The sequence below is a fragment of the Syngnathus floridae genome, chromosome 2 (assembly GCF_059516105.1).
Source record: "Syngnathus floridae isolate MCC-2025c chromosome 2, RoL_Sflo_1.0, whole genome shotgun sequence".
Lineage (NCBI taxonomy): Eukaryota > Metazoa > Chordata > Actinopteri > Syngnathiformes > Syngnathidae > Syngnathus > Syngnathus floridae.
Genome location: NC_142414.1, coordinates 4,633,676 through 4,657,362, shown reverse-complemented (window position 1 = coordinate 4,657,362; position 23,687 = coordinate 4,633,676). Strand labels below are relative to the sequence as shown.

At 43.5% G+C, this 23,687-nt stretch overlaps 1 protein-coding gene across 9 annotated transcripts in view; it reads right to left on the bottom strand.

Annotated features, from left to right (window-relative positions):
• The window catches only part of dip2ba (DIP2 acetate--CoA ligase B (putative)a), a 119,135-nt gene that overhangs the window by 58,920 nt on the left and 36,528 nt on the right, over nt 1-23,687 (bottom strand). For 5 of the 9 annotated variants that reach the window (XR_015862998.1, XM_088398137.1, XM_088398128.1 and 2 more), the window contains 13 exons: nt 21,666-21,728; nt 10,241-10,396; nt 10,028-10,153; nt 8,383-8,613; nt 8,166-8,297; nt 7,578-7,589; nt 7,143-7,262; nt 6,868-7,065; nt 2,267-2,358; nt 2,077-2,187; nt 1,355-1,478; nt 883-992; nt 642-744 (listed from right to left, as the gene is read on the bottom strand). Coding sequence is in view for 8 of the 9 variants with exons in the window: in XM_088398137.1 (XP_088254263.1) it covers nt 642-744; nt 883-992; nt 1,355-1,478; nt 2,077-2,187; nt 2,267-2,358; nt 6,868-7,065; nt 7,143-7,262; nt 7,578-7,589; nt 8,166-8,297; nt 8,383-8,613; nt 10,028-10,153; nt 10,241-10,396; nt 21,666-21,728 (1,578 nt within the window). In the remaining variant the exon portion in view is untranslated. The remainder of the gene's footprint in view (nt 1-641; nt 745-882; nt 993-1,354; nt 1,479-2,076; nt 2,188-2,266; nt 2,359-6,867; nt 7,066-7,142; nt 7,263-7,577; nt 7,590-8,165; nt 8,298-8,382; nt 8,614-10,027; nt 10,154-10,240; nt 10,397-21,665; nt 21,729-23,687) is intronic. The other 4 variants (XM_088398154.1, XM_088398146.1, XM_088398188.1 and 1 more) reach the window with 1 other exon arrangement.

The window sequence follows — 23,687 nt, the reverse complement described above, 5'->3', positions numbered from 1 at the left end:
TTGTCACCGTGGGATAGGGGGGAACGAAATTTCGGTTTCTTTGTGTGTCTTTGGCATGTGGAGAAATTGACAATAAAGCTGACTTTGACTTTGACTTGATTTGTTTTTTTTGTTTATGATTTCTAGAGTAGAGACGAGGGCCTCATTGAAAGTGATTTTATCAGAGTCTGGTGGTCTATATATATGTCCAATTATCACATTTTTATTGTTGATGTGTGAACAAGATGAGAGTTCTATAAACACTGATTCTGCTACAGTCATATCAAAGTGAACACTTAGTTCCTTTCTGGCAGAGAAATTTAAGTTATCAGTCACATACAGTGAGACTCGTCCACCTTGCTTTTTTGGTCTACAGGAGTGTATAGGAGTGTAGTGAGAGAGACAGAGGATAGCTAGATGTATCATCAACCATCCAGATTTCAGTAAGAGCTATTACTGAAAAAGAATGTGTCAGAGTTGATAAATAGAGTATTGCACAGATTGTTAAACATATCTTTATGTTTAGTATGGTGGGATACTGAATATATACAGAATACTGGGTCACTAAGTCATGTATTACGTGTGTGGTCTAGAACAGAACCCTCACAATAATCAAAGGTTGACTCGTCCGAAATTACTAAATTATACTGTTACATACTGACCTTCACAGTAGTTACAGGCCTGTGTCAGGGCTTGACAGTGAGTCAGCATGGAGATCTTGGACACAGCCACACCCATCACGGTCCCCTCCTTACTGGCTTTGTACTGCAATGAGTAGAAATGCACACAAATGACCTAAGACAAGAAGCAGAGGTCGACCAGTATTTTCCAGAGTTAAGTTACACATTTGTGAGATATCAGAAGCTCCACGATAAGTAAAATACATTCGCCTTAAGTGAGTACCTCAATGTAGGCAGTGTCTGTGTTGGCGGTGGGAATATGAGGCTGCCAGTCTTTGGAAGGTTTGGTCAGGTACTTGGTGTCCGTCACCACCCATTTCATTCTGGGCCATCCTGAAGAAGGTGAACAAGTTTTAGCTGCCTGACAAGGGGTGGGGAAGAACCCATGACGAGTAACATTAAAACAAGTTTTCATTTTGCAATCTCAGCTCCGACTGCACATGCAGAGAGGCCATCCAAACAAATCTTAACACAACAAGTACTTCTATGCTGGTTCCACTTTGGTTCCACTGGATTTACTTAATTTGGACATGCCATTGATTAAAGATTAGAAAATGACGTCAGTTGATGACATATTAATCATGTACAGTTTTTATTCAGTGTAATGATGACCTCTAAAAGGTCCCCAGGAGGAGCAAATGACAAACACAGAGCTAGTGGTAGATAGTGATGACTGAGCCATAGGGCTGTGTGACCTTTGAACTGGATGATTTCTCCATTTTGTGTCTTGGGCAGCCCTTTGAGACACACTTCACTGGTCAGCGCCAGACTGACGCAACAGCTGCCCAAGAGGAAACCAATCTGCTGGCTGCCTGCATCCTATGGAGAGAGACAACATCCGATCAATATAATGGATTCTTAATCTGTACAAATCTATAAAACACACTTTAGCATTATAATGCCCTGATGACAGAAGTTCGTTGATGCGCCCACCACTGCTAAACACTACTACTCCTACTAAATAGCGTGCAAATACTTAGTAAGATTCCTCCATCCACTTCTCCTCACAAGGGTCACGGTCGTGCCTATCCCAGTTGACAATTAAGAGTGCTCAATCAGCCTAACCATGCATGTTTTTGGAATGTGGTATGAAACCGGAGTTCCTGGAGGCACAGGGAGAACAAGCAAACGCCACACAGGAAGGTCGGAGCCGGAATTGAACCCACAACCTCTGCAGTGTGAGGAAAACGTGCTAGCCAAGTGCCCCATTGAACCGTCCTTATAAGAATCATTGTAAATATATTATTTTGCCATCAAAATCACATTTTCAATTTTCGTGTTGGTATTTTATCTCACAATACAAAACCTCATTTCCAATGTTCCTGTTGGTATTTTATCTCACAACGTTCTGAGTAAAATAAGGCAGTGTCACAAACAAAAAAATGTGTCCTTCAATGTTCGATCGCATTGTCCTTACTTGTTTTGAAAGTGGTACTTCAATAGGCACAGGGATGACCTCAGCCAACAAACAGCCATAGAATGCAACCCAGAACATAATGGGGTCACTGTTTGGGTAAACCAGTGCCACCTAGGAGACAAGAGATGATACATTTCACTGTCAGCTGTTAATATGTGCACCCTATGTGCAGTGATTAACATGCTCCTACTCTATCTCCAGGTTGTAACACAGGTTCCGTCTTTGTGCCCAGTTTATTAAGCAGCGTGTAAGCCAGTTTCAGACTGCGACTCCACAGTTTGCCTACAAGAAAGAAATCAAAATGTTGGTGAAAAATGCTCCCCGAGGTTCACACAATTTCTGTGATTGAAGCCATTCTCAAACGTGAAGTCATATGACATCAACCGCAATGTACGAGATCTCATTTCAGGAAGCATGAAAGGAATAATTGTGCTTGTGGGTTTTGCCTTTTCCTTTGGCTTTTTGCAACAATTTTCTCATGATTAACATGAAGTAAGCAGGTGTGCTTTGAAAGCAGAAAACAAGCTGACACTGTAAGTGCTTTTATGCAGAATATTTCAGCGTCATGATAGTTAGATATGGACAGTAATCACATATGGGTGATTTAGCGCAAGTGCTGATTCTGTTAAGATATACTGAGCAATTATACCGCTTTGTTTTTGCTCACTTGCACTAAATTGATAGGACTGTCAGCTGGCAGCTTTTTGTGAGCAAAATATTTTGATTTGGATCTTCTGTGGCCAGAATTACACAAAGGGAGGCGGGTTGAAGCAATTTTGCTTATCTAGTCCTGTCCCGATTTCAACCAAGGCTTTACACTGCCAGACACAGTCTATATCTCCACAGTATTACCTAAGTACCACCATAACAAAAAAAAGGAAGAAACAAAGAATCAGAAAAATTACACAAGATAACATTTGATTTGAATACAGCAATGACAAGACAACTGAGTTATAACATCCATCCATCCATCCATCCATCCATCCATCCATCCATCCATCCATCCATCCATCCATCCATCCATCCATCCATCCATCCATCCATCCATCCATCCATCCATCCATCCATCCATCCATCCATTTTGTATACAGCTTGTCCCCATGGGGGTCACGGGTGTGCTGGAGCCTATCCCAGCAAATTATGACAATTTGCTTTGAATAAAACAATCAATATAGAGAGAGTTGGAGTCACAATCTCGGCAGCACCCCGGGGCACTACCCCCAGCACCAGGCAGCACCTGCACCGATCGATCACAGCCAGTCATCTCCCACGCTGGCCTCCTGTACCTTGACCATTTTCCCATTAAGTTCCGATATCTCGTGACAGAGCCTTCTCATCATCTCTCTGGTCTCTCAGCCCTCAGGTTGTTTTCCAAAGCAGGAAGTCCCTCATTTCCAAGGGCACTAGACTTTTGCATTGTACATGTGCAATGCTTTTGGTACATGTGCAACCCTACGGTGGTCAGAGAAAGCCAACCGATGATCACAATGTACACAACTTCCCCATCTTCCGTGTGCAACACGTTGAGGCACAAGACGCGCCACTTGTTCCAGTCCGTTTGTGTACCCTGCGAGAGAAGTACTGTGGGGTCATTGCGGCTCCCAAGTTCCTGGACGTCGAGTGGAGATTGTCTGGTCGATTGCACTTAGGCCGAGCTTAGGAGATCCATAGCATATGATATAGCTGATGAAGCGCCTGTTCCTGTCTCTAGGAGGCCTGCACCTGATGCGCCCACAAGACTCACTGCAACTCCCCTCTTATGTGTCACAAGTTCAAAAAATTTAACATTCAACAGCATTGTTTATGAATTTCAATGTCAACAACCTTAGACACAAGGGTTGGTGAGTTTTTGTGTCAACCTTTGCACACATCAGCATCACAGTCACCAGCCTGTACTGTAGACATAATACAAAAATATTTAAAGCAAAAGTCACAGTGATTTAATATGGAATGCGTCTCAAAGCCTCTTATAATTTTGGTGAAGTCATATGATGAATTGTGTTTTTGTATCAAAAAGCTCTTGACTGTTTTTTTGAAAGTCTTACGATTTGCAGACGTCTTAGTTTCTGTATTTAATTTATTGCAATATACACCAGTAACTGCTGGCGTGTGGCTCCTTGATGTTGTGCTCATCTGCAGGTGCTCAAATATCAACAGTCCTCTGAGTCCAAGGGTGTCTTTTCCCAGTCTGAATAGATTTAGTATAGTAGAAGGTATGTAAAATCCAGATACTCCATAAATGCTTACCAAAGAAATGCATACAATAATATCTTGTAACTTGAGTATTTCTGTTTTCATAGTCACAGATAGTTACACATGCACAAACATTTTCAATCACCATTCTGTAGCGTTTCAAAAACAATATTGTTTTCAATATAGATTGCGACTCCACCACCTGTTTTGTTGCCTCTACATCTATGGACTGGTTTATATCCGTCGAGGTCGAGACTCGACTGTAGTTTCTTTGTTCCACATTTCCGATATTGCAATGACGTTGAAAGGTTTGTCCAATGTCTGAAGGTAGTCCTATATTTTTCAAAGTTGGAATTTAAACCCCTGATGTTGAAGTGAGTTATGGACAGTTTTCTTTCATATTTATGCAGTTGTTGAATTTATCTTCCAAGTAGTATCCACATTTCTCTAATCCATTTCCATAGTAGTGACAGTCTGGGTTAGTATCCACATTTGGAACATTTGTTGTTGGATAATTTTTAATTTCCGTTTAAATTTTCTCATATCTTGCAGCCAAGTCCATTAGTTCTTGTTTGTTGACATTTTTGTTATGATTTAATAGAATGACGTACCTCCGTTTGCATATTTCTCTAGCTCTTCCATCAGCACAGGTTTGGTGCTTTCTAGGGATGATCCATTCAGCTTTATGTAGATTTTGCAATTCGTCATCCAAGTGCTTTGTATTTTTCCTTGCTTTTTCAGCTGGCGAGCTCTCCATGCAATGGTTGCATTTTGCTTGTTGAGATTTTTGTTAATGTAGACATTCGATCTTCTTAGAATCTTTCCCTGTTGCAGTCAAGCAACTTTGTGCTTGATATTTATATTTATATGATATTTATAAATCTCAGTAGTCAGTTGATCCCAAAGATAATGACGTTGTTCATTTTATATTGTTGGTCGATATCATCTACTTTGTTGGTGAGAATTTTATCTGTTAGTCTTTCTTGGCATTCTCAGCTTTGAGACATGCTATTTCTTTCATCTTGGTTTTTAATCCAGTCAATTGAGTCTTAATTTCGTTAATACTCTTCTTAATGTCGCTAATCTCCCCTCTTGTCCCTTGAAGAATGTCCATTGTTCTCTGCAGATTTGTTCACCGAGTTCTCATCTGATTTCTCATTTCTTCCAAAGTATCGCCGTTGCCTGATCCTTTTTTGGCTGCATCACTCCAAAATGTCCTTTCTTTTGCTCGTTCATTGTACAAGTAAAGCTATTTCATATTAAGTTGTTTGTATTTTGAATGCCGTTATCTCTTAGTTTGCAGCTGTAACCTTGAGAGCAGAACAAAAAGGCGCCCTACTCCCTCGGCAACCTGAATTGAACTGATGTGATGTGATCTACTCCGACCTGCCACTTACACGCTCTACGAATTAATCAGAACAGCCATTTTACAGCCATGTGACATGCACAGACATGCAAACATCATGCAAATTATCAAGATGGACTTCCATCATCTAAAATACTATAGTTGCGACTCTATTAAGCAAATTACAAGTAGTCTTAAAACAAGCTCTTCTGTTGCAGACCAGCATTGGTTGGATGCAACCATTTTCAAATGTGTAAGCAACTCTGACAAGAAGGAACATTGACTGAAGAGACACACAAGACTTTCCTAACCAAGGTTATGTGAGTACATTGCAGGGGCTATGCCTAAATATTTTATGTTTTATTTACAAGATGATAAGTACATATTCTTAGTCCTTTCATAAGTCTGTGAATGAAATGGTGTGCACAACATCTTGTTTCCTTGGGGAAATGTGTTTCATTCTTACAAAAACAAAAGTTAAAATGCCTGTTTGAAAGGGACTATAAAATGAGCTCTAGATTTTGTGGTAAATGTTCGAAAAGTTATACATACAAAACAAAGGTTTATTTACTTTATTCATATTGCATATGTATTTTCGAGGCAACATTTTTTTTTAATTTTGATGTTTAATTTGAGTTAAAAAGAAGACAGTGCCCAGTAATTAAATGTTGAAATTTAGGAGACGAAAAAAAAAGATTTTCTGTTCATAATCAGTGTTACATTCTACTCTTGGAATATCATCAACAACTTTGAGTATAACAAATGCGTTTGGGAGTACACAAGACAAAAAAAAAGGTTAAGAATCACTGATGCAGACCACAACTTAATCTTCTGACAAAAAAAAAAAAAAAAAACACTGGTAGGCTGCCGTATAACACCATTTTTGAACCAACAAAAGTTTTTTAGGAAATCGCAAGGCACACATCATTCACATGGACAGTCACACCTATTGACAATTTTGAGTCTTCAAAGTTCAAACAACCTACCATGCATGTTTTTGGACTGTGGGAGGAAAACAGTGTAACCGGAGAAAACCCACACAGGGATGGGAAGAACATGCAAACCCCACACAGGAAGGCAGTAGGTAGCTAGTACGAGTATGATGATTAAAATGTTAATTACGATCAATAACGACCTGTACTGTTATCAAAGGTTTTCTTAAAACTTCGACTCTGGCCCAGCATCTTAGAACAGATTGTGAACTAACTTTGAGCTATCGCTTCATTTAAAATTTGCAACAAATTGTTACTCACCATATGTGAGAGTGTAGAGGGGTTTTCCAGTGATGTCTAGCACCGTGAGTGCAGGGCTCTTGGCCTGGGTGGCCCCCCAGCGGGCTAGAGCTGCTTGCAGGGCAGGGGGCCAATTACTGACAACACCGAGGGGCTCCCCCTTTACTGGGATGATTTGACGACCCTCTGGCTTTGGGGTATTGAGGTCTAGCTGGGGAACTGGATTAAACAGAGGATTGCGACAAATGAAATGGGTGTCCCTTGTTGTAATGAATGCGATGAATTCATCTTTTCACCTTCAACTATTTCCTCAGAGTCGTCGAGGAAGAATTCGCTGAGTGGTGGTCTTTTAGGCCGTTTGAGCGTGTTTAGCAACTGCTGAATCTTAGTGGACACTCTGCTGTTGACAGGCACACCTGCATAAACAACCACCACCATCAAACAAACATACAGTATTACCAATTAAGAAAATCATGATCTACACGTGCAACTCTAACACACATTGCTATTGTAGTATACACAATCACACAGTCAGGGTCAAGATCAGCAACAGGAAAGATTTGAAATGAGTTGTATGAACACAGTTTTGAAAATTCAGGGAAAAAGAGCGCAGGAGGTTGTCTAAATCTAAGCTTAAGTCACAAGACACACAGAGACTGACAGGCCGGGAAGCAAGCTGACACGGGCGTCTTCAGAATCACTCCCCAGGATCCCCGTGCCACTCGTATTACCTTTTCGCTTTCCTTTTTAAATGAAAGTCAAGATGGATTAATGGACCCAAAAGAAAGAAGAAAGATACGGATAATTAGCGTCATGTGCCTTGACTTTATCGAACAGAGTGTCATCACCACAGAGGCCTACCAATAAAAAATAGACCACGGGAGAAACAAAAACTTTTAGTATTTTAGTAGTAAATTTTAGCAAATTTTAGTAGCTTAATTCAAAGTGTAAAACTCACTTTTGACACTGTGTCAAGTAGTTCAGGACTTTATTTTTGAAAGTTTTGATGGTAACAACTCTCACTAGCGAAAAACTAATATTTGGTATCTCAAGAAATTAAAATGTTACATCAACAATAAAAAAATTACTCGTTGAATTATTGAAACATTATTGAAAGAATTTGAACTCAACTACTGGACCCAATTAACATTTTTGACAATATAATTAATTTATCAAGAACGCCCAGCATGACTGGAATGATTAGGAGGTCATTGCTGGGTTTTACTTTGTATTTCGTACACAGTAAAGCACACAGGCACACATACCTGATATTACCAACAGTTTTGTGTGATTGTATGCATGTGTGTGTGTGTATCTACCATCAGCAGTATCAAGCATGCTAGAACGGCTCTGTCCACGGCTCATGCCCCTGACAGCTGGAGGCAGGTCCATTCTCGAGCCTCTGTCCTGGGCAGTGGCAGATGATGTCACATCTGGAGAAACACTGTTCTCTAATGGGGAACCACAAAGTGAGCCATGCTAAGGGTCTGCAGAGCACAAACACATTCATATGTGCTGTTGATAAAGGGAATTTACCAATGTGCATGTGGGCTAGTACATCGGCCAGCACTGAAGCAGCGGGCTGAGGCTGGGGCTGGCTTTTCAGCTCTCCGTGGGACAGTGTAGAGGACGCCGATGAGGAAGTGGAGGAGCTTTGGACGGAATGGTTGATCCAGTAATCAGGACTTTGCAGCCCCTGGGCCAGCGCCACACTGAAGGCGGCCTTTCTGCGCAGTGAGCCCTCATCCTCTGATGCAGAAGATGTGTCTGGTGGAAAGAACAAACATTTAAAATCTGTAATCTTGATCAAAACTCATTCACAGATATACCATAAATAAATGAATGCTCCAAATATTTTACAATTCGCAGTTCCACCAAACTACAAATGAACAATATGCCACAAAGTTGGATTTTTTTTTTTTAAGTTTGCACCATCAACGTATCACATTTACATGAATTGTAATTCGGTCACTTGTTCGATTGACATGATGAATATCAATTTATAATTTTATGCACTCTGTTGAGACAGTGTGATGTCACCACAACTGCCGTATTGCTGTTGCCGCTAGTCAGACAGTTACAAACCATCTTGCTGCAGTAAGAGCGAGGGCATTTTTCTGCAGCTCTGCATCACTTGCACTTATGCCGCGCCTGTCACAGCCGCTCGTGTTGAGGTGAAAACCTGCTACCTACTAAGGAATCCTGGTTCCTTGTACAGTGGTACCTCTACTTACGAACTTAATTGGTTCCGCGATCAGGTTTGTAAGTAGAAAAGTTTGTACATAGAAGCAAGGTTTCCCATAGGAATCAATATAAAAGCAAATATTGTTTGCTGCACTATCCCAAAAGTAACACTTATTGCCCTATTACTCTGTGTAAAACACACAGATAGCAACAGTTTTATTTTTGCTTTTTCAAACCTTTATAACGAAAAATAAATGTCACTTTATTCTTGACCTCCTAACTTTGCTTGGGAAGGGGCTGTTCTAATTTTCTGCAATTGCTAAAAAATACCCCCGAGAAGATGCTCGTACTCGTACTCGTCATTAATTTTTGGTGCAATTAATGAGTTTTATGACAGTGTGAGTGGTGAGTGGTCATTAAACACAACTCGTACAGAACGCAAGTGAGAATTTAAAAAAAGAAAAGAAAAGAAAAGAAAAGAAAAGGAACCGAGCTTCTAAAGATGGAAAATGACAAACACAAAAGGGTGTTCTTCATGTTTTTATTGAAAACCAGCTGGTACAAGCTTTCATTCAATGCGTGTGCGTTCCTGCAGCAGGGGATACCGATTTTCACAGGGGTACCTACTTTGGCACAACACCTTTATGAGTTCGAGTTTCATGGTCTTAGGAGACATACTCAACTACACTACTTGTCTTTTGCACCGTCGGTTCGGAAGGTTGAAAATTGGTTCCTAAGTAGATATAAAAAAATATTGCGAAGTATGGTAAGTATAGGCATAAGTAGAGGTACCACTGTAATGGTGCGAGGAAGAGGATGAGCCTTTCACACAGATAAATAGAAAACTGCAGGTTGTGAGAGATGCCTGCTCTGCCCTCCGGCAGCGGATTAATATGATGTTGGCTGATAAAAACCTGAAAGTTCAGAATGTGGGCCACTTGAAGGTACTTCTGCTGAAGCATATTAAAGCAAAAAAGTTACTGGCAATTATTTGTACCTGGAGGTGTGCAAGCATCACCAGGAGACTGGACCAAAGCTGAGCGTCGCTTCGTTGGCATGGGTAGGGCCATCTTCTGCTCTTTGTGTTTGGCTAGTGCTGCCTGCACAGCTTCTGTGTGAATGTCTAAACAAATTAACATAGAAAATGAGAACAGCAGTAAGCAAAATGTAACAAATATTACATTTCAAAAGCTTTGTGATTTGTTATTACCTGATCTATACCGTTCATCTCTGGCCCCTCCACTTCGGTGTGTACGATGGTGTTTGGAGGCTGAAGATATGGAGTTCCCCGAGGCCTCAGGACTAGTCGTGGGCTCACCACTGTGGCCCCCAGAAAGCTGCACATCTGGCAGAGTCACATCCTCATCTAGAGCAAGAATATTACAGTAAACATAATTTAATGAAATAACTAAAAGAGAGAAAAATGTCCTTAATTAAATTTAAAAAAGAAAGAAAAACACATGTGCTTCTGAAAAAAGAACTATACTAACTATAAACTAACTATAACTACAATTACTGAGGGGGAAAAAACTAATGTTTTTGTCTTTGCGCATTTATACCATATGTGTGCTTTTGAGGTTCATTTTAAATGTTTTTATTTTGGTATTGCTGTATGTTTGGACATAAAAAAAGAATAGCCAACAGGTCATTTCAGAATTGCAGTTTGCTTTGTTACACAATACTTGGTAAGCATTTTTTTTAATCTTGCACTCGGCTACTCTAAATTTAGGAAGAAAACTAAAACTACCGTAATTTTCAGACAATAAGTCGCACCGGAGTATAAGTCGCACCAGCCATAAAATGCACAATACAGTGAAAAAAAACATATATAAGTCGCACCGGAGTATAAGTCGCACTTTTGGGGCAAATTTATTTGTCAAAATCCAACACCAAGAACAGACATGAACCAGCAACAACAGGCTAAACGATACGATCTGCTAACGTGACATATACACAAACGAGGATCTGAGAACGGGCCTGAGTAACATTCAGAGTTACCGTATTTGCCGGTGTATAAGTCGACTCGGTGTATAAGTCGACCCCCTAAAATTCGACGGAAATTTACGATTTTATGATATATCCTTTGTATAAGTCGAGCTCAATTGTTGCATTATATTAAACTTCAAAATTCAATCAGAAATATGCGAAATTTATTGACGAAATGTGTTTAAATTCCGGGAGGCCGTGCGCATGCGCAGTGGCCGGAAATAGCTCCAGCCGAGCGGATCGGCACTTTATAAGCACCGCGGAGGAGATCGCGGAGCCTCATTCGACTTCCAGCGGCCAGCGCACTCGCGCACGCCGCCTGGCACCACCGGGAGGCCGTGCGCACCGTGCGCACGCGCCAAGTGGCCGGAAAAAGCTCCCGCCGAGCGGATCGGCTCTTTATAAGCACCGCGGAGGAGATCGCGGAGCCTCATTCGACTTCCAGCGGCCGGCAAGCTCGCGCACGCCGCCCGGCACATCCGGGAGGCCGTGCGCACGCGCCAAGTGGCCGAAAATAGCTCCCGCCGAGCGGATCGGCTGTTTATAAGCACCGCGGAGGAGATCGCGGAGCCTCATTCGACTTCCAGCGGCCGGCGAGCTTGCGCACGCCGCCCGGCACATCCGGGAGGGCGTGCGCACGTGCCAAGTGGCCGAAAATAGCTCCCGCCGAGCGGATCGGCTGTTTATAAGCACCGCGGAGGAGATCGCGGAGCCTCATTCGACTTCCAGCGGCCGGCGAGCTCGCGCACGCCGCCCGGCACATCCTGGAGGCCGTGCGCACGCGCCAAGTGGCCGAAAATAGCTCCCGCCGAGCGGATCGGCACTTTACAAGCACCGCGGATGAAATCGCGGAGCCTCATTCGTTTTCCAGCGGGCCGCGCACTCGCGCACGCCGCCCGGATCAAATTTTCTAAGTGCCAACGGCTCTTGCGCCATAAAGAGTCCGCCTCGGCTGGTCCCCCATGTCGGCCAGAACAAGTGAAAATTCGTCCTCTTCCCCTGGAAGTCTGGCCAAGTTTGGCAAATATTTTCTAACTGCCAACGACTCAACCGCCGTAAAGTTAAAGTTAAAGTTAAAGTCCCAATGATCATCGTCACACACACATCTGGGTGTGGTGAAATTTGTCCTCTGCATTTAACCCATCCCCATGTGATTTTGATCCATCCCCTGGGGGAGAGGGGAGCAGTGAGCAGCAGCGGTGCCGCGCTCGGGAATCATTTGGTGATCTAACCCCCCAATTCCAACCCTTAATGCTGAGTGCCAAGCAGGGAGGTAATGGGTCCCATTTTTATAGTCTTTGGTATGACCCGGCCGGGGTTTGAACCCACAACCTTCCAGTCTCAGGGCGGACACTCTACTACTAAGCCACTGAGCTGTGGCTTAAAGTGTCCGCCTTGGCTGGTTCCCCATGTCGGCCACCACAAGTGAAAATTCGGCCTCTTCCCCTGGAAGTCTGGCCAAGTTTGGCAAATATTTTCAAAGTGCGAACGACTCAACCGCCGTAAAGTGTCCGCCTCGGCTGGTTCCCCATGTCGGCCATAACAAGTGAAAATTCGGCCTCTTCCCCTGGAAGTCCGGCCAAGTTTAGCGAATATTTTCTAAGTGCCAACGACTCAACCGCCGTAAAGTGTCCGCCTCGGCTGGTTCCTCCGGTCGGCCAGAACAAGTGAAAATTCGGCCTCTTCCCCTGGAAGTCTGGCCAAGTTTGGCGAATATTTTCTAAGTGCCAACAACATTCATTTAGACATGGCGATTGAATGTTTACGTACCGGTAGTTATTGTCGTTGCTTGACGCGCGATGACTCGCACATTCGCTCAATACCCAGTAATTCCCCCTAGCATTCATCGTCGCTGTCTGGCTTTCCATGTCCGTTATTGAGGTGAGAATATTTGAAATTGTTGCTGAGGATGCGTGTTAATGCGACGGACGCTTTATAATGATTCAGTTTCTCGCTGTTTGATGAGCCTGACGGACGCACACCCACGCACAATGAGATGCATGAGAAACGGCCTTGGTTACCATCACATTTGAAGCGATGAATACAAAGTTAAATTTTATGACTCGGTGTATAAGTCGAGGTCGATTTTTTTCGGTCGATTTTGGATCGAAAAAGGTCCACCAATACACCGGCAAATACGGTATTCAAATAAGTATTACATAAATAACACGTTTATCAAACCATCTGTGTCACTCCAATTCATTAAATCCATCGATCGTCCTTTATGTAAACAATGCCGCAGATGCGCCACATATGCGCCACTGACGTCGGACTGGTAAGTTGCATTTCTAATTATTCCACGGACCCATATAACGATATATAAAGTATATTTCAAATAACTATCATATAACAACAATATTATCAAACCATCTGTGTCACTCCTAATCATTAAATCCATCGATCCAATTCCTCGTCCTTTATGTCAACAATGCCGCGTGCGCGCCGCACAGATCTAGTATACAACAATATTGTAGCGTTAACAAAGTACCAGGAAACACGTGGGTTTGGTAAACGGCTCTTTATTTAACAAAACAAGAGTTCAACGAGCCAAAAACTACTGAACTGTAATGATAAAAACATATACAAGTTGCTACACGAAATAAAATATATCAAATAACTATAACATAAATACGTTTTTCAAACCTTGTGTCACTCCAAATCATTAAATCCTTCAAACGTGGGGCCCTTCGTCATCTTTGTCATCCCGTGATAGAATCCTTTGTCCTTATGTAAACAACCGCTGCGCTGCTAACGTCACTTGCAGGTCAAATGACAGTAATCCCTTGCTACATCGCGGTTCGTTTACCGCGCTTTCACTACATCACGGATCTTTGAATTTTGAAAATTTGCGAAAAAATTCACATATAAGTCGCTCCTGAGTATAAGTCGCCCCCCCAAACTATGAAAAAAAAACGCGACTTATAGTCCGAAAATTACGGTAAAGCTAAAACTAAGAAAAACAACAAGTATGATGCTTTTCAGAAAAGTAAAAACTGAAAATAATGAGCGAACATGCTCTAAGAAATAATCTAAATTAACAGAATTGTCTAAAAAAAAAACTCCATGAGTCATCACTTTAGCGTGGTGGAGGGGTTTGCGTGTCCTAATGATCCTAGGAGCCAAGTTGTCCGGAGCTTTATGCCCCTGACAGGGTCACCCATGGCAAAAGGGTCCTAGGTGAGAGGCCAGACAAAGCACGGCTCATTAACCCCATATGATCATAAACAAAAATGGACTTTGTTTTCCCTTGTCCGGACTCGGGTCACCGGGGCCCCCCTTTGGAACCAGGCCTGGAGTTGGGGCTCAATGGCGAGCGTCTGGTGGCCGGGCCTTAACCCATGGGGTCCTGCCGGGTACAGCCCGAAAAGACAACGTGGGTTCCCCTTCCCATGGGCTCACCACTTGAAGGAGGGGCCAAAGGGGTCAGGTGAAAATCAATCTGGGCGGCGGCCAAAGGCAGGGACCTTGGCGGTCTGATCCCCGGCTACAGAAGTTGGCTCTTGGGACATGGAACGTCACCACTCTGGCAGGAAAGGACCCCGAGCTTGTGTGCGAGGCAGAAAAGTTCCAACTAGACATAGTCGGACTTGCTTCGGCACACAGTTTTGGTTTCTGGTAAGTCCTCTTGAGAGGGGCTGGACTCTCTTCCACTCTAGAGTTGTGTGGGGCATACTTATTGCCCCCCGCCTGGGCACCTGCACATTGGGGTTCACCCCGGTGAACAAGAGGGTAGGGTTCCTCCGCCTTCGGGTGGGGTGACGGGTCCTGACTGTTGTTTGTGTCTATGCACCAAGCGGCAGCTCAGAGTACCCACCCTTTCTGGAAGTGCTGGAGAGGGCTGCTTCTGGGGATTCCATCGTTCTACTGGGTAACTTCAATGCTCACGTGGGCAATGACAGTGAGACCTGGAAGGGCGTGATTATGAGGAACTGCACCCCCGATCAGAACCCAAGTGGTGTGCTTTATTGCACTTCTGTGCTCAACATGGATTGTCCATAATGAACACCATGTTAAAACATAAGGGTGTCTATGTGTGCACCTGGCACCAGGACACCCTCGGCCGCAGTTCGAAGATCGACTTTGTAGTCGTGTTGACGGATTTGCGACCGCATGTTTTGGACAGCCGGGTGGAGAGAGGGGCGGAGCTGTCAACTGATCACCACCTGTTGGTGGGTTGGATCCGATGGTGGGGGAAGATGTCGGTCCAACATGGCAGACCCAAACGTACTGTGAGGGTCTGCTGGGAGCGTCTGGCAGAATCCCCTGTCAGAAAGAGTTTCAACTTCCACCTCCGGCAGAGCTTTTCCCACATCCCAGGGGAGGCGGGGAACATTGAGTCTGAGTGGACCATGTTCCATGCCTCCATTGTTGAGGCGGTCGACCGGAGCTGTGGACGTAAGGTCGTCGGTGCCAGTCTGGTGGACAACGGTAGTAAAGGATGCCGTCAAGCTGAAGAAGCAGTCCTATCGGGCCGTTTTGGCCTGTGGGACTCCGGAGGCAGCCGACAGAAATGACGGCCAAACACGAATGAGCAGCACCCCTAGCCATATTTGAGTCAGCTGTGTGGAGACATTTTGGATTTCTAATTGAGACGACAGAGGATGGTGGTCTTGCCTTCTACCTAATTATTAGTCGTTTGTGTTACATGAAACTGTCTGTGGGAGAGAACGGTAACATGTCAAACATGCTAGCCTATATGAGGAGGTATCACGTAGACACCGAGCTCACTCAGGCGGAGCAGTGAAACCACAACAGCAGCCAAATATTCATGAGGCCAAATATCCCGACCCTTCATAGTGAAACTTGGTCCAAAATCACAGTGGGCAAAAGCAATAACTAATGCCAGCCAATTTCCAACTTGCTAAATTGGCTAAAAGCTATCTTGGCGTCCCAGCAACAATTGTTGCTTGTGAGACGGTTTTCTATTCAGCACTTCACAATGTAATGACAGCACAGAGATCCAGCCTCTTACCTGAGAATAAAGACTGGTCTTTAAAGACTTGATATTTATTCATCCTTATTCTACTTCAGACCAGTGTCAGATTTTTATTTTACTTTAAACAATATAGAGGTTTTTCCATTTATATTTTATTTACTTAAACAATGTTGGCTGCTCCTAAGATAAGTGTTTTTTTTTCTTTTTATTATACCTCAGACTGGTTCAAGAACAGTTTCACTGATTTTATTATGACAAAGTAAACTGATCATTAAACAAATGTTTATTTTATTATTCTTGGTTCAGTTAATTAGAAGTACCGCATTTTTCGGAGTATAAGTCGCGTTTTTTTTCATAGTTTGGGTGGGGGGGGCGATTTATACTCAGGAGCGACTTATATGTGAAATTATTCACGAATTTTTACTTGATCGTTAACACATTACTTACTTACTTGTATAGTTGATCACTTCACATGATATTTTCACTTTAAACCGCATGAGGGCGCACTATGGCTGTAGAATAATTGTAGCATCACTGACAATGAGTTCTATTCAATGACTTCCGGAGTTAGGAGATTTAATCATTTGAAATGGTATCGGCTGAAAACGGCCTTCAAAATAAAGCACCCTACTTCAAATTGTGTGTGCTGCTGCCTTGTGTGTATCGTCTGGAACGAAAAGGCTAAGGGAGCAAACCCCGACAGAAAACCCGGCTCAGACTCCGTTAGGCAGACTCATGCTTCAAAAAAGCATTGTTCTGGCAACTCCTGCAGCCAACCTGATGCCAAATGTATCGGTTCACCGTTCCTTTGGATGACAACAGGAAGGCCGAAAGGGGAGCCCTGATGCCTGGGAAACTCAAGGCTTCCAAAAAACTTGCCCAGGCTTCTTGTGCACCGGAGAGGAAACTTCAGCTCCACTAACCAGTGGAGACACAACACGGGAGGTTAGCAGTTACCGGTTATAAGCCCTTTCTTATTGGTGTAGAGTATGGGTGCCAGGGGCTACCTCCGACGATGGGAGAGATGTTCGGTCTCATTGGACAGCTACCGCTCCCCTCAAGCTGGGCCGCCCCAGCCAATAAGGTGCTTTCCCGCCACAGCCTGCCTGCTTCATTGGGTGCTTGGAGCTCAGGGATCTATCCTAACAAGTGGGCTGTAAATTTACGCACCAAGCAACACAAGGAAATTACTGAAGATTCCAGCACTACGCCTGGGGTGCTGGAATGTCAGAACTATGACACCCGGGCTCAGTGACAACCTACAAGAAATTAGTGATGTCCGTAAAACTGCAGTTATAAACAACGAACTCCTGAAGCTCAGAATTGACATCTCGACCCTCCAGGAAACACGACTCCATGGATCTGGCTCACTCAAGGAAAAGGACTATACCTTCTTTTGGCGGGGGAAGCCCCCTGAGGAAACCAGGGAATACGGAGTAGGGTTCGCTGTCAGGAACACATTCCTGGGAGCAGTGGTACCACCCACAGGTGGCTCTGAGAGAATCCTGGCTCTCTGCCTCAATACATCCATGGGACCTGTCCACCTAGTGAGTGTGTACGCTCCAACACTTAGCTCCCCTCAGGAAATAAAAGACAGGTTTTATGATGAACTCGAAGCGACTCTTAAAAACATTCCCAGCCGTGAACAGCTCTACCTACTTGGTGACTTTAATGCTAGAGTCGGAGCCGATCGTGACTCCTGGCCATCCTGCTTGGGCCACCATGGCATCGGTAAGCTGAACGAAAATGGGAAGCGACTTCTGGAGTTCTGCACATATCACCACCTCTGCATCACCAACACATACTTCCAGACCAAACCCATTCACAAAGTCTCTTGGAGACATCCACGCTCAGGTCACTGGCACCAGTTAGACCTGATCATAACACGCACTTCTGATCTCAGAGGCATCCTTCAAACACGCAGTCTCCACAGTGCACTCTGCGACACAGACCACTCCCTTGTGCTCTATAGAGTCAAGCTACAGGCAAAAAACCTACACAGATCCAAACCAAAGAGAGCCCCACGCATCGACAGCAGCAAAACAACTGACCCAACGAAAGCTACAGCCTTCCTCTGTGCCTTAGAGGTCTCCCTCCACGGCCCACCCCTGTCCAGCTCCGCCCAGCGGTACTGGGATGGCTTGAGGGATGCCATACACAGCACGGCCCTGTCGGTCAAAAAGCAGGGAAAGCCAAACGACTGGTTCAATGCCAATTTAACATCATTGGCACCAATCCTTAAAGAAAAACGCGTCGCACTCACAAATTACAAGCACACTCCTAACACCAAAACTCTACAGACCCTCCGATCTTCTAGGGGGAAACTCCAACAAGCCGCTAGACGTTGTGCCAATGACTATTGGCTACAGCTCTGCAGCAACATTCAAGCAGCTGCTAACACAGGCAACATCAGACTCATGTTTGATGGCATCAAAAAGGCACTTGGACCATCACCCCGCAAAATCGGGAGAAACCATCGTTGAACGCTCTAAGCAGCTTGACCGCTGGGTGGAACACTACTCAGAGCTCTATGCCAGGGACAACAGCGTCTCTGATGCAGCCCTCAGGCATGTAGGGCACCTACCTGTCATGGAAGAGCTCGACATGGAACCGACAACTGAGGAGCTAAGCAAAGCAATAAACAGCCTGCCCAGCGGAAAAGCTCCAGGCACCGATGGGATAACAGCCGAAGTCCTCAAGTGTGGGAAGCCTGCTCTTCTGCATAGACTGCACAAGCTCTTATGCCTGTGCTGGACAGAAGGCTCTGTCCCACAGAACATGAGAAATGCTAACATCGTCACCTTGTACAAAAACAAGGGAGACAGGAGTGACTGTAACAACTACCGTGGCATCTCCCTACTCAGCATTACCGGTAAGCTCTTTGCTCGCGTTGTACTAAACAGACTCCAAGTCCTCGCAGAGAAGCTCAACCCAGAGTCACAGGCAGGGTTCAGAGCAGGAAGTTCAACTCTGAATATGATCTTCACCCTGAGACAGCTGCAGGACAAGTGCAGAAAACAACACAAACCTCCCTACATGGCCTTCGTTGACCTTACCAAGGCTTTTGACCTGGTGAGCAGGAGCGGCCTTTTCCAACTGGTGGAACGGATAGGTTGCCCGCCAAAACTCCTCAGCATCCTCCAGTCCTTCCACACTGACATGAAAGGTACTGTCCAGTACGATGGGTGCACTTCTGAGTCCTTTAACATCCGCTGTGGTGTCAAACAGGGATGCGTGCTGGCACCCACTCTGTTTGGGATATTCTTCTCTCTACTCCTGCGCCAAGCCTTCGGAACATCAACTGAGGGAGTTTATTTACACACCAGGACAGACAGCAAACTATTCAACCTATCCCGACTGACAGCAAAAACCAAGATCAGACCACTCACCATTAGGGACATGTTTGCTGATGATGCAGCATTGGCAACACACACTAAGGAACACCTGCAGATTCTCCTAGCCATACTCCCAGAGTATGGCAGAACAGCAAGCTCACCATCCATACAAAGGTGCAAGTGTACAGGGCCTGTGTCGTCAGTACACTCTTGTATGGCAGCGAAGCCTGGACTCTTTATGCACATCAAGAGAGAAGGCTAAACTCTTCCCATCTGCGTTGCCTGAGACGCATACTGGGCATCACCTGGCGGGACAGGATCACAGACAGTGCAGTCCTGGAGAGTGCACAGCTCCCCACTATGCTCTCCCTGCTGAAGCAGCGGCGTCTCCGTTGGCTGGGCCATGTCTGTCGGATGGAAGAAGGTCGTATGCCAAAGGACATCTTATATGCAGAGCTAAAATCAGGCAAAAGGCAAGTAGGCCACCCATTGCTCCGCTACAAGGATGTCTGCAAATAAGACCTCAAATCCTTCAAAATCAACCCAGCCACCTGTGAAGACGTCGCCCAGGATTGCTACAAATGGCAACAGGCTCTCCGAAACGGGCTGCAGACCTACGAAATCAACATCAACATCGACAAACGAAAAGGAAGTTGAGGAAGCAGCAAGCCACCATGCCCCCACCTTCACGGGATCCGGCCCACACCTGTAACATCTGCGGCCTAGGACTCACCAGCCACAGCAGACGCTGTGCAAAGAATTACCTAACCTCCAGACACAAGAAATCTATGGTCTTTCAAGACTGTTATGCCGATGATGAACTTCAAATCAAAGCACGGCTGAATAATATAAATAACATGGAGAATTCTTAACACATACTGTAAATATGTTTTTAGAACAGCTTTTATTATTATAACAATTTTAATAACAAGGTACAAATGTACATACTGTAAATATGTTTTTAGAACTGTTTTATATTATAACGATTTTTCCATAACAAGGTATAACACTCTTAAATGTGTTTTTAGAACTCTTATTATTATAAAAAAATTTTTTTTATAAAAAGGTACAAGTGTAGGCACTGCAATTGTGTGGGCACTCCCTGCTTCTGCTGATGTGTGGGCAACTTTAGTGCCATAATTCCTCAATTTAAAAGTTTTATTTTGAATTTTATTGTTTTAAATTTGGGAAAAAAAATCCGCGATGTAGTGAAACTGCGATAAACGAACCGCGATGTAGCGAGGGATTACTGTAATTTGAACTGCAACTGATGACGAGTCCGACGTCAGCGGCGCACACGCGCCGTTGTTTACATAAAGGACGAAGAATTCTATCGATGGATTTCATGATTTGGAGTGATGACAGATGATTTGATAAAGGTGATATTTATGTTATCATTATTTGGATAACTGTTAATATTACGTCAGGCTCGTTCTCAGCTCCTCGTTGGTGTTTATGTCACGTTAGCATACCGTATCATCTAGCCTGTTGTTGCTGGTTCATGTCTGTTCTTGGTGTTGAATTTTGTCAAATAAATTTCCCCCAAAATGCGACTTATACTCCAGTGCGAATTATGTATGTTTTTTTCCCCTTTATTGTACATTTTGTGGCTAATGCGACTTATACTCCGGAGCGACTTTTAGTTCAAATAATACGGTACCTTATTATTGAGGACTGGTCTAAAGAGATGTTATTATAACATATATAGTTGAGTCATGTACGTGTTCTTAATATTGCAATAAAATCAATACATTTTGCCTGGAGGTTTTCAACAACTAAAAATATACATGTTTTTTTAACTTTTTTTAAGCTGAACTGAAGTTTGAATGGAACCGTCACTTAAAAACCGGAACTCAAACGGAACCATGGGTATGGTGAACTGTTATACCCCTAATAAATACAAAAAAATGCCACAGGATACCAAGAGCACCCTTAAATACTTTCCCTACCAATAAAACCTCTGAACATAAAATGTTGTGTTTTTAGATAACTTGAAAGTAGGTTGGTTTTCTGGGGAATGCAAGATTCCTTGGGGATATGACCTTTACTCAGGAAGGAGTAAACAGGATCTTCTTTTGTAAATAGTTCCTAGAACCTCCAACTTTAATTTGTATGGTGAACTGAGTCAGTTGAGGTTGTCAAAAATAGCCCATTTGAGATCAAATTGGGGTGACGTGGCCCCTGAAATAAAATTATTTTAGAGCCCAAATCAGGCAGATTAACATAAACCCATTGCAATTCTAATTCTAGTATTACAGTATTACAGTATTCTAGTATTATTCGAGTATTACAGATGATGGTGGCAAACTAGGTCAAAAGTCACACTGGATACTGACGAAAACGAAAACGATATTGGCCTAAGAGTTGATGGGTCTTACTTGGCAAATAGGAAGCCAGCAGCTTGGCTCTCTTCTTCTCAAAACCTTTCTGTGTGATATCACCTAGGAGAGAAAACAGATACACCAAATTGTTAAATCTGTTTCTCCATTGCTGCACAAAATTCAATGTAGAAGCACACACTTGTGTGCACACCCACACCTATAAAGCAAAATCAAGAGCACTCATTTGATCTCAACACACTCCTGGAGGTTCCTTAGGGTTGATATATATTTTCTATTGCTACAACACGTATTTATTTGCGTACTTGAGTGTGCGTCTTAACTGCATCATTGTGTATATTTTTGACACATTTGCCCATGCATTTGCGGATTGACACATTGCGTAGGTTTAGTGCTAAACTCCGCCGCACAGGGCACAGTATTTTGAACCCGCCGATTTGGACCGTATTATTGCAAAAAATAAAAGTTGGTCACTCTTCCCTGCACAGTGGGCAATTTAATGTGTGAACAGAGCCAACCAGGCTTCTTATTAAATATGCCGCATTATTTTAATCCACAAAGAGATAGTGTCAGTCAGACAAGGAACAAAACACTGCTACAGAAATACAGAGCTGCCAACCTGATGAAATTCACTTCCAGAACAATTTGTCTAAATATGCATATTTTTGACCTTTTGTCAGGAATAATTACCACAGTATATTTTGCAATTTAATAAACAGCATAACCTCAGATCTTAAGGGTAATTTGTTCCAGAAAGGGTGTTGAGAAGGGAAACCGTTGAGTTTCAAAGCAATTTATCCCATGAGAAATAACTGAAAACGCAATACAGTGATCCTTCGTTTTTGCAGGAGATGCGATCCAGAACTACGCGCGAGAAATGAAGTAGTGAAGTAGAAATGTTATATTCATTATTTAAAAATTTGATACCACAGTGTTGAATTTTTTAACACGTAGTGTTTCTTGTTGGCTGCTAGACGGCATGTTATTTATAAGTATGGTTTACCCTGCAAAGCAATGCTATGTGTCCATCTTCATAATCCCCACACTACACTAACCCAGGGGACATCATGCATAGCAAAAACAAAGTGAGTCACGGTTGTGCATAAATCTCCTGTTGCATTGTGTTCCAGTACACAATATTAAAGTTTTTTAAACACTCCCCAATACTTTAACGCTACATAAACATTTCCCATTCCCTTAATATCCATTCCCACACTGTACGGTAATAGCTGTGGAACATTTGCAGATTTTCAAAACCGATTTTCTCAAAAACGTCTTTTAATTCTCTAGGTACTCCAAACTTTGTCAATTTTGCTCAGATTAACATGAACCGTACATTCTATTTGCACTTTTAATTTTAAGATACACAAACCTGGTTTTGTAATATATACATATACAGTGGAGCCTCGGTTTTCGAACGTCCCGGTTCTCAACAAATCGGTATTCGAACAAAAAATTCGAGATTTTTTCCTTCGGATGTCGGACGAAATTCGGTAGTCGAACCTCGTTCGTTATTACGTTCTCGTTACTCTGAGGATTGAATCAACTCTAATCATGCCTCCAAAAGAAGCAAGTGGGAGCAGTAAAGCAATCGTAAAACACAAAGACGCTCCTAAGGCAATGCGACAGTGAGCGCCCGGTGCGCTGCGGTTGCGTGATCGGACCAAATTAAGCTCCCTGCGCACTGAGGTCTACTTAAATTTTGGAAAGTCCATGAGGACTTTAAAAATATTTTCAAAATTTTAGCGACCGCTCTGTCACAATAATGCAACCAGCGCGGTGCGCTGCAATTGCGCAATCGGACAAAATTAAGCTCCCTGTGCACTGATGTCCACTTAAAGTTTGGAAAGTACATCGGGACTTTAAAAATATTTTCTAAATTTCAGCGACGGCTCTGTCACAATAATGCCACCAGCGTGGTGCAGTTGCGCGTTCGGCAACGCGCTACGGTTGGGTGTTCGGCGGTGCGCTGCAGTTGCGCAATCGGACAAAAATGCGCAAGTGTAAAAATGCTTAAAAAAGGCATTTTTATTTGTTTGGAACGGATTAAATTTATATATA